This window comes from Penaeus chinensis, chromosome 36, assembly GCF_019202785.1.
Source record: "Penaeus chinensis breed Huanghai No. 1 chromosome 36, ASM1920278v2, whole genome shotgun sequence".
In the NCBI taxonomy this organism is placed as follows: Eukaryota; Metazoa; Arthropoda; class Malacostraca; order Decapoda; family Penaeidae; genus Penaeus; species Penaeus chinensis.
The window spans coordinates 5,431,229-5,442,917 of NC_061854.1; the positions used below are offsets into that span (position 1 = coordinate 5,431,229).

Consider the following 11,689-nt stretch of genomic DNA (forward strand, 5'->3'; position numbering starts at 1 on the left):
TTGTAGGCTGGGCGCACACAAACATATGCGGTGACAAGACTATGCTTCTAATTTGCAAAGTTATTTTACGCTTTTTATGCATAAGTGTTTTTAACTTTTTGGTCATATTCCGATGTCCATATTTGCCATTTGATTTGCATCATCCAAATGGTAATTTTTTTTCCTTCCACAGGCTCCATATTATCTCTCTAGGTAGTCTACAACTCAGTGCAAGAAGAATATAACTATGTAACAGTATTATTTATGTAATTTTTAATTTTTTTTATATAATATTCACTTTCAGCCAAAACACTTATGACAGCAAGTTTACGTCACATGTCCTACAGCCAGTTTTTGCCATGATGGCCTGTTCACATCACCTGTCATTCGACCTGGATTTTTTTCATGACTTGATGGTCATGTCACCCAGATCCAAGGGGTTAATATGATTAATAACATAGTTATAATTTTTGACAGAAATAGAAAACTAGTTAGTACTGAGTATTATAGAATTAAGACTGAGACGATATTAAATCAGTTCATCATTATAAAGTTGTATCATATTCTCAATAAATTTAGCAATTATTTGTTGTTCTATATTCTACATTTGATACTTGTGTTTTTGCCTGTCTTCATTCAACATCAAAAGTAACTGATAATTCATAATCTAAATAAATTCAGCATATAAAAATGTGTTTCATTCTCGATATATTCAGCATTTATTTTGTTGTTCTATATTCTACATTTACTACTTGTGTTGTTGCATAGGAGGGCAGTTAGGGGAAAATATTAACAAAATATAAAGGTAGATCATATGGCTGAGAACCAGTTTCAATTATTCCATTTATATAATTCTTCAGTTCTACTATTGGGAATTTGCACTATCATATACAGGTGTGTAAAAAAATTAGGGGCAATAGCAGGTTAGATGTTTATATAAAAGAGCTTAAATCTATAATAAAAAACACCAGACAATAATGCAAAAGTATGAATGAGAGCAAATATCTTTAGAATACAAGAGATGTATTTGATTGGTTTCAATTGTATCTTCATCAAAAATACATGGAGTTTGTTTTTCTGATGACGATATAATCAAAACCAGTCAAATAAATATCTTGTAATGTGAAGATATTCATTCTCATTCATACCTTTTCTACATTTGTCTACATGAATCAGTTCATCACACAATAAATAAGTGGTTCTCAAACTTGAGGTAATTACCTATGTAGGGGTGAGGAAGTGGATTATGGAAGGTAACACTGTACTGTCTAATAGTAATAGTTTATTGAGTAAATTGATAGATGATGATAATAATGAATGAAAACATGAATCATAAACTAATATCAATCATTATTAAAAAATAAATAAATAAATAAATAAAATGCATAAAAAATTAAGATTAATTTTTCCCCTTTAACTTCACATAACTGAAGAGGATTGTGGTGATGGCAATCTATCAAAATACTGCCTGGAGTAACAATACCAAAAAGTTAGGGAACCACTGAGCTAAGTAATGCAACTACCTGAGCTAATGAAACTTCACGAACAAAAGTTAAAACCAACCTCAAATTTAAAACAGTTTCCTGGGTCTGTGACTCCTGCTGAGTTACATGAGGTCATCTTCAAGATGTGTTCAAGGAACTCCATTGCATCTTGCTGCTTCTTGGTTGAGAATTCTGCATGTCCTCTCCCAACTAAGGTTCTAAACATGACAGGAGATATACCTGGCTGCAGGTCATCTGTATCAACAGCTTCTTCTAAGTTGATGCTGGGAGGTGTAACTGAGTACCTAGAGGTATGAAAGACATTGTTATCTTTATGGATTGTGCAAATCTCTCACTCAACACATTAATCCATGAAATATTTCACATAATCAGAGAAAATATTTGCAAGCAATTTTAATAGACCTAAACTAAAAACACAAAAAAGAGGAAAAAATCCTCATTCCAACCCAAAATAATTTCTTACCTTCCAGACAGAAGGCCATGGGAAAGTTTGAACATCTGAATGTTGAAATCATCAGCTGGATTATTTCCCTGGTAACCTTGTAAGATATTTGTACCATTCGCAAAGTACCGCTCCACAAAGTTCGGTACAGTGAACAGCACTTGCATTACAGAATTCACATAGCATGAGTTGCCGAGATTTTTCATTCCTGAAAGCAATGTACATATTCATAACAAGGCACTTACCTAATACTAATGAATAAACAAGAGTTTATACAATAATAAGTGACATAACACACTTTAATCCATTGGATCCTGTTCACAGCAATCACATCACCAAAAATACGAACATTAGGCTTACATGAGTGCCCGCTCTGCTGGGTGGCTGCTTGTAGGCCAGGTGCATGTGAACACGTGTGGGGTGACAAGACTCTCTTGCCTCATATTTACTCCTTTAACACATAAGCATTTTTAGCTTTTTGGCCATTTTCCAATGTCATATTTACCATATGATTTGCATTATCCAGATGGTAATATTTTTTTTTTTGCAAAGACTCCAATCATCTCTCAAGGTAATCTACAACTCAGTGCAAGAAAAATAAAACTATGGAACACTATGTTACTTTTGTCCTTTTTCCATTTTCAGCCAATATTCAATTTTTTGTAAAACAACCTGCGTCGGTGTCGACGTGAACAACGACATGAGGAGCGCCTTCGTTGTTCACGTCGACACTGACGGCCTATCTCCCTAAGTGGTCCCAGGCCTCCATTATAAAACAGGGCCTGCCCCCACAACAAAGGAAGATGGTAGAAGAGGCATACATACACTCTACTAACAACTTCAACACCACAACGGGGAGCCACGAACTAGCCAAGGTCGTCCCTCACCTGATCACCGACGTGACCTGACCTCCAAGTACATATATATACTTCTATGTATCTCTTGTTCTATATGCCCTGATGAAGCAGTAAATGCAAAAAGGCCTTCGGCATATTCATGTGTTTTCCTGTACTTCCCTTCATTGTTCTAATTGCAATTTGTTCGACATGAATTCCACTAGGATAACAGTCTATTACCATCTGGATAAAGCAAACCAAATGTCAAATATGGAAAATGGCATAAAAGCTAAATATACTTAGGCATAAAAAGAGAAGATAATGAAAAAGGGAGGCATAGTCTTGTCAACACACACGAGTGTTTGTGTGGGGCTGGCCTACAAGCTATACACCCAACAGTGCAGCCACTCACATACGCCTAATGTCCATATTTTGGGCCATGTGATTGCTGTGACACAACCAGATCCAATGGGTTAAACACCAAGCAGCTTGGCATACAAGGATTCTTTTTTCTCAGCATACAAGGAAGCTAAATAAACCGAGATGATGCACAGATTGACGTGACAGTTTTGGCAAAACACAATCAAACATACCTGTGTAACCTGGGCCAAATTTGGGGAGGAGTTTTGTCCCAGACTCCGTGAGGCGAGACCATTCCCAGGCCCGCTGATTGTAGTCAATCTCTAGCTCCAACATGGTCTTCTCTGTCTTCTCCATAACTTTGACATTTATACCAAAGTGCTGGAAAGTGGAAATCACATATACTCTATAGGAAAAGAATAGCTAAGGGGCCAAAAATCAAGTATACAGAACACAAAAACACAAAAATAAGTGCACAAAATGTTAACTGGATAAAAGCAAAAGTAACAAGCACTTACAGCTAAATGCTTCACAAGGTTAGGATCCAAAACCATGTCATCTTCATCATAACTGTAAACATCGGCATTGCCGTCTTGGGTGATGGTCCCAAGCTTCACTGCTAGTGGATATTCTGGAAAGGAAATAAACTATGATAAAAACAGTATATATCTGAATGTAAATATTCATATCTAAATAATGAGGATGTGAATGATAAATACAATAATACCCAGTACATCAGATGTCTGAATATGTTTATCCACAGAAGCTCAAAACCTTTTGATAACTAACTGATAGAGTGTCTATATAGCAAAGCCTTCTGGCTTGAAATAAACACACTAAATTAAGAAAAGGAAAAGGGAGCAAAGAAAACTCTCTTCTTCTAACTATGGAACAACAGGAAAGAAAGAGTAGAAAAACTATCCACCATTCTTTTCACTAAATAACGTCCTTACTTGTTTTCTGGTAGTACTCTACAGCATGGTTATTTCCTCCTGATCCATCTAGTTGCCGTCTGCCACAGAGAATCTTACCATCTGTGAGATTCAGCCACAAGTTATCAGTCTTGTCACATTCTTCACATTTCCAACCACTTGGTGGTATCTGCAATAAAGATAACTTTCTCATCAGTATAATTTATAAGAAACTCTAAAATAAAGTATCTATACTTTGCTTTTTCATATAATGCATAAAAGTAAAATGCAGTGATAATAATTATTAATGAGACAATATTTTTTGCCGCAGATACTACAGTACACACTTGGATCCTCCATACCTTAATCCCGTTGTCAAGCTGTTGTAGGTTGTCAGCATGTTTGGTGACTTGCCGTATCTCACCATCCCAGGCACCTGCGGCAGCCTCTACTTCTGCTAAATGCAAGGCAGACTCTGCTTTCAGTACTCCATTAATGCTCTGCTGTACCTGAATAAATAAATGTAAAGTGAATGAAGAGTGAAACAATAACTAATAAATGATCTAACCTTACAACTTCCTGTCTAATGGCCATATGCTTATGCAAGACTCATTTGTGTTCTCCGTGCACTCTGCATGTGGACATCACATTCATTGGAATGCTTAAACAAAATTTCTAGTGTCACAAATTGCCTGACAAAGCTTGACAAAAAGATCTGAAATGCTACAATGCCCCCTATATTCCTAAAAAATGTATATATCTTGATAAAGATACCTTACAACAGCCACTAAAAATCAGCCAGTAGACTTTGGGATAAAGGCTTGTTAAAAAATAATCACTTTAGATATTGCAATGATTCTTTTGATCCTTCTTTGAGGATAAAAATACACATCAGTTCAGTTCTTTTCTTCTTTTTCTTTTTTTACTTACTTTCCCCAAGTGGGACAGTGCCATCCCTGATATTTGAAAAATTGAGTTTAAAATTTTGGTAAGTGATAAGGCATTTCTACAGTCCACACTAAATTCTGTTGTGTGGATGAAAGAGTAATTCAATGCCTCAGAGGTCCCTTTCCAACTTTTCATTTTCCTTTTAGTATTAATCTACAATGGTGTCAAAAATATATTATTCTAGGGGAAGGAGTTAAGAACTAAAATATTCATATTCAATAGCTATTTCATTCCTCATTCTATTCTAACCATTGGCCATCCTATAAGTGGTATTACAGTTGCCATATTATGTAAGCTGACATGTGGCATAATAATAAATATTTACCCTAAAATGCACTTTCACAGTCACAATGTATACACATATTTACAGGAGCATTCCTAATATTTCTTGAAGAATATTAAGCTATTTCATATAACACCTAAATCTTTAAATTATGCTCATCTTATTCTTAGATATTCCCCAAATCAAAGGAAATACATGTCTTGGTGCAGAGCTTGTTGTCGTTAGACTTTCTGTGAGAAAACATATTGAGGAAAAACATGCTAGGTAACAACAAACTTTACTATACCACATTTTCTTCATAAAATATTATCATGACCTTATAATGATGCAATTTGCAAAAAATGAAAGGAATCCACTTGATTTGTATTTGAAACTAATGTGAATCACCTTTTAGCATGTTACATTTTGTTCTACAGTTGTGTTCTTGCACAATTGTGGAATCGCAATGTCTAAGCACACCGCTGCGGTATGAAGTTTATTTATGAAGTCCTTTAAGCATACAGCCATAAATGCTATCTAAGACCACAATGAGAAAAGGTAGGTAGTTATATTTATTATTTATAAACACTTAACATAACTACACATTTGTCATCACTTTTTGTTCAAAGTTTCATGTAATTCCTTCAAGTTCCTAGAAATACTAATCAACTCAGTAATATGAATGAACTTTTTATTTCCCTTATACTAAATTCATACACATGAGAGAACATGGTACTGCAAAGAAAGGAAAGGATACAAATGACTCACAAGCTCTGGGAGCTCAGGATTTGGTAGGGGTACGACATCAAAGGCCGGAAGAATCACAACAGAGTTAGTGTCTTCATATTCAAATTTCTTCTTGTTTGCATCAGGATTGAAGCCACCTTCAACACCAATTGCCAAGCGGGCTATTTTTTTGTCAGGCTCTGGTTCCTTCTCTGGGGGAAGCTGAAAGTGTATAAAGAAAATTCTTTGAATAGCAATTGAAAAATCATTCATTGTTACAGATATATATGAAGAATTAATATAAACACAAATTAATTCTTAATTGAAGACCCCTGAAGTAAGTATGAATCTCTTAAATTTAAATTATAGATATAAGAATTTGGCTAAAAAACAATTATAATGCACAGTAATAAGCTCAAGAACTCAGCACAATCCAAATGAAAACAACTCATATGGTGAATAAGTTATCTTACTTAGTAACATTTCCCAAAACACAAGAGTACTAACCCAACACCATTATTGGCAGTGTTTTCTGTACATTAGGAGTGAACTTACCTCTCTTTTGATTCTCTTAATGTGTAAGAAAACACAATTTCCTGAACGTTCTGAGTACTTGGCAACGTATTCCTTGCTCCACCCAAAGAAACTGTTCAGGCAAACATAAAGCCCTGTCTCAGTCTCCTGGAATGAAAAGGCAGAATGTTTTAGATAATCACAGACACACAAACAAAAATGTATGCAAATATATACCTATAACTAAACCTACTGATATGCATTCACAGATGGTCTTTTTTTTATCCTTTAATATTTATATTATGTCCTGTTCATTGGGATTTTAGTATACTAATTTGGTTTACACATAGATGGATCCATAAGTACTTAGTCACCAAATAGTTAGTTCCTAGGCCTCCCTGATCCCACCTTTTTACCTTATTCCTTGAATTTTTTGGAAAAAAAAAGTTTTATTAACAATAAAAACTACATGACAGTTTTAGGGGGGGAAAAATTAACCCCTACAATTTGTCATAAAAAAAATTGGCTTGAGGGGAAGTGACGTGAACATGCAAAACCTGGCTGAGGGCCAAGGTGATGGAAACTTCCTGTCATGAGAATTTCAGCTGAGGGCCAGGCTGATGGGAATGACTCATCATGTGTGCACAGAGCTCATGGAGGGTGATTAGGCTGAGTGGGATTTTAGGAGTGGGCTTTTGCATCATTTCCATCAGTAAACAAGCGTGGTATGCACTATCTGTGAGCCTTGCACGGAAAAGCATCAGCTCCTGGGAGGATGCTATTTCCATGCTCAGGATCCTATTCCTGCCAGCTGTGACTTGCAGTGCAGGTTGTGTTATAGAAAATTCAAAATTACAAAAAAAGTAAAAAATTACACTAATAACAAAATGTTACTTATTGTTATTAATATTGGACTGAGTTATAGACTACCTAGTGAGATGATACAGAATCTGCACAACGAAAACAGTCTATTATTGTCTGAATACAGCATATCAAAGGACAAATACTGACATTGGAAAATGAGGAAAAAAAGCTAATAACGATTATGCATAAAAAAGGAAAATAACATTGCAAATTGAAGGTATACAGTCTTGTCACGACACATGAATGTTTGTGTGCACTCAGCCCAATAACTCTATCAATCAGCTGAACATTTATGATAATCCTGAGGGCCACATCTGGCTCAAAAGCCACGAGTCTGACACCCATCCTGTACATTAAAAATAAAGAATAAAATAAAATAGATTTCAGGGCACTATCCTTAGTGTTAAAACTGTCTTTTTAGTTAGTTTGATAACTAAGAAAACACTGCAAGATTAAAATAAACAGCAATATATTCATAACCTGTGTCCCTTTCTATCACTTCCTATACAAACTGCCCCTGTGAGCTATATGTAATACCTTACACATGAATTTCATACCTTAAATTTCACATTTTGATTTTCATCATAATATAGCTAATAAAACATAAACTACCAGTAATCTACAAACATTTCCATATGAACCAAAATCTAACCCAGAGGCTTTGTGCCCCAGATATCCACCCAATCACTGTATTTCCCTATCTGGGGCTCTGCCCTTGGACCCCCTCCCTAATTGCCAAGGACCTATTCTCTATGTGGCATTAGTCACGGCTTATTTTCTTAATTTCTGATATTATTCTTTGCCTGCACTAATTATTTCATATATCAGTGAGTGTAGTTTTTTTTTTCTTTATGATATAGTTATTACATTTAGAATAGGTTCAGTTCCCCACAACCATGTAGTATAAGGTAAATTTTGCCTATGATGGACAGAATGACTTAAAATAAGACACTTTTCATGAAAATGTCCCTAACTCTTCAGTCAAAAAATTTATTCAACAATCTAAGTAGCCATGACTGGGCTTGCCCTTCAAAGCACTGCACGAGAGGTGGTGGATGGCAGTGGCTTGGTGGCCGGGGGGCTGGAGGGGCACAGACCCACCCAGCGACCAGGAGTCAAGGGGCCCCGAAGACGCCCCAACACTTTTAACCCATTGGTGACGGGTGTAGAAAACTAAAAAAAACTCTACGCTCTGGCGAACCATGGCAACGCGCCGACTTTGAGCACGTGAATTCGGTACATCAAGCCGAATCACTGCCTCAGAGCGCTTTGGCGCGCTGCCGCGGCGGACAGCCGCACGCCACATTTCGAGCTTATTGTTATGACACCTATAGGCATGACCCATCGGGAAGGGGTTAACCGAGTGGTGCCAAAAGCCTTCCAAAACAAAATGTAAACAAGATGACAACTCGGCATAGCTGCGTCCCTAGAGATTAACCTAAGGCATAGTTCTCTTGGAGGGGGGACGCCAAAAACGATCAGTGCCCACCCAGCCCCACAGCACTCTCTAACATACTATGTCTTCACTTTGGTATACATGGCAAGATAGAACTGAAACTTGGAAGCACCAAGTGGACTTGGATTATGAGCTGTACTTTTCACAATCTTTTTCTCTTATTTGTGGTGTTACCATTCATGCCTGCAACTTTTAGTTCTTTAGAAGATCTTTAATTTACTTTAGCTTAGTGCATCTATGCAGTAAAGATTAACCTCTTTCATCTATTGTATTACCTTTGCAGTTGATAATAAGAAAGTTGCACAGCACATAATACTTTGGTATACATTTACAGGAAAATGTAATGGCACTATAATAATCAATGAGAAAAACTACACCCTCTAATACATTAAATAATCTGTATAGGAAAAGAATGTCAGAAAAGAAGAAAACTGATCATGACAAATGCCATGAAGAGTATGTCCACTGCAATCAGGTGGGGGTCAGGGGATTGAGCCTTTAATAGAGTAATATGGTGATCAGACGGGGGGCTCAGGGTAAAGCCCCCAGTTTGGGAGGATTTTTGGGTTGATACCATGATGTTTGAGGATTTCCCAGGAAAGGCTGGAGTAAGAGGGACTTCCAATTAGATAATTTGCAATGGAAAATAAAGAGAGATTCATGCATATTACAACATTGATAACTGACAGAAGGAATAATAAATGCAAGACTGGATGGCTGTGTGATACTAAAAAAATCACTTAGGTTTTCTAGTTAATCTATATGAAAGTAAAAGGGACACAGACACCAACATTTTATAGAGAATAAGATATAGTCATAAACAACACAGGTACAGCTCATGCTGCCTCACATTTACTGTAAAATAACAAAATTATTAGTTACATATCACCACTCAGAGACTAAATCCACAACATCCTTACAGAGCCAGACTTCTTAACCCAATGCCAACAGGTATGACGTGTACCCACATGCTATGCCCATTGTGAGTACTGGTTTGATTATTTTTACACATAGATGGCTACACTTGTACTAAGTCACCAATGAGCCAGTTACGAGTAATGCCTGCGTCGTTTTTTTTTTTTTTTTTTTATAAAATATTTTACGTTATCTTATTTTGTTGTTACTAATGTTAAAAAACATTATAATAATTATAATGTTTATAATAAGAATAATATCATTGATATTCATAGAACAAGTAAAAAATATGTTTTTCCCGCCATTTCAAATCAGGTACGGTCACAAGGTAGTTTTCCCCATCTTTTGTTCATTTTCCCCAGCGGCATTGGGTTAATGTCACATTTTCCTAACCCAACACTGCCGGGTGAAGAAAATAAAAACTTTACATTCTGGAGATTAATCACAATGAGCCGACTTTGAGCCCAGGAGTTTGCTACACCCAGCCAAACGTCCCGCTCGAAGCGCTCTGACACATCTTTGCTCTGTACAGCCGTACTCTGCAGACCAAGAGGTTTATTATGACACCCTTTGGCATGACTCTGGCAGTATCGGGTTAAAATTTATTTTCTATAATTCCTCCCTACCACAACTCGTCTGTACCCTCCACACAAACTATAAGTCACATATATTTCCTATAACAAAGTCGTTGCAGCAGTTGGCATGAAGTGCTAATAAAGGGGGGTACAGGAGGATCTCCCCCCCCCCCATCTAATAGAATAAATAGGTGTGAAAGGTTTGGGTTCAATTTGTGGGATTTGCATGATACCTTGGTTTGGAACTTACATTATTTTCTCATTTCTCCTTATTTTCTGTTCTTCTATTCATTCCAGGCAAAGTATACCTTGTACCACATGGCCATGTGAAACTGACATTATCCATCAGGGCATGTACACTTCACTCGTAGTTAATTGAAAAAAAAAAACACATTAAGCTCTGTCTTGCTGGAATATACATGTTGGAGACTAGTTTTCTGCCAGGTTGGAAGGGTACCAATGCCATGGCAATCAAAGTGTCCAGTTCCAGGGGGAAAGAGGCATAACTTCAAGAATTTCTGTAATACTTGCCCTGTAGCCTTTCAAAGCTACCATATGGTTACATATTTCGGGTTACTGTATAGTATCAAAAAATGTAAGCTGTCAGTTGGGATATCCTAACCGAGATGCCGGTCTCATGTGACAATAAATAGACGTTGACAATTCTCCCCAATCCTGCAAATCACTGTCATTGCACCAGGTAAGTACAAAAGCTCAGAGCAACCTTTACCTGTCAAAAGCACCTACATGCCCCCACCTACGCGCATCTACCACTCATTCATAACCCCGTAACTCACCACCTAAAATACAAACAAAATAAAAGACGAAAATCCCCACACCTCGAGAGCGGCTAAGAAACCTTCCTTTTTTCACCCTAGTTTTGGGGTCTTATCATACCACTATGACACCCTTACGTGGGTCTACTTACCGGGGTATCAAAGGAGAACATGCACTCATCCTTGTACACTTTGTCCCCGCCTTTAGGAACTCGAATCCTGGAAAAATGTTCGCGTAACTTCTCCATCCTTGCGATGACAACAGTAAACCAAAGCAACGCTATTTTCACCGAGTTGTTTTTTTTTTTTTGTAAACCGTATTTGGACAAAATTTTCATCAGTATATCTATAATATTAACTATCAGAGATTTTAATTAATACATTTATTTAAATTACGTGTTTTCTAAAATAAGTTGTCCTTTGGTAGCAAGGTTAAACGAAATAAACGCGGCTTTATCTACAGTTATAATAACACTGCAGGCGGTAGGAGATGCACTTGAATTATTCAGTTTGTTCTCAATTAAGGATTTATTTGAATTGCTTGTAAGGCGGCAAATTCTTTCCATGCGTTCTAGGCGGTCTTAGGGATATGCACACGTTTTTGGATGCGTACATGTGCAC

The 11,689-nt window shown here is 36.8% G+C and overlaps 1 protein-coding gene across 2 annotated transcripts in view; it reads right to left on the reverse strand.

Moving 5' to 3' along the window:
* Window positions 1-11,348, reverse strand: part of LOC125044699 (ubiquitin carboxyl-terminal hydrolase 5-like) — a 24,772-nt gene extending 13,424 nt beyond the window's left edge. The window contains exons 1-9 of one of the 2 annotated variants that reach the window (XM_047641559.1): window positions 11,221-11,348; window positions 6,525-6,650; window positions 6,012-6,191; window positions 4,396-4,542; window positions 4,076-4,223; window positions 3,641-3,753; window positions 3,356-3,503; window positions 1,948-2,134; window positions 1,543-1,768 (exon numbers count right to left, since the gene is read on the reverse strand). In XM_047641559.1, the coding sequence (XP_047497515.1) occupies window positions 1,543-1,768; window positions 1,948-2,134; window positions 3,356-3,503; window positions 3,641-3,753; window positions 4,076-4,223; window positions 4,396-4,542; window positions 6,012-6,191; window positions 6,525-6,650; window positions 11,221-11,316 (1,371 nt within the window). In that variant the 5' untranslated portion in view covers window positions 11,317-11,348. The remainder of the gene's footprint in view (window positions 1-1,542; window positions 1,769-1,947; window positions 2,135-3,355; window positions 3,504-3,640; window positions 3,754-4,075; window positions 4,224-4,395; window positions 4,543-6,011; window positions 6,192-6,524; window positions 6,651-11,220) is intronic. The other variant, XM_047641560.1, reaches the window with a different exon arrangement.
* Window positions 11,349-11,689: the final 341 nt, after the last annotated feature.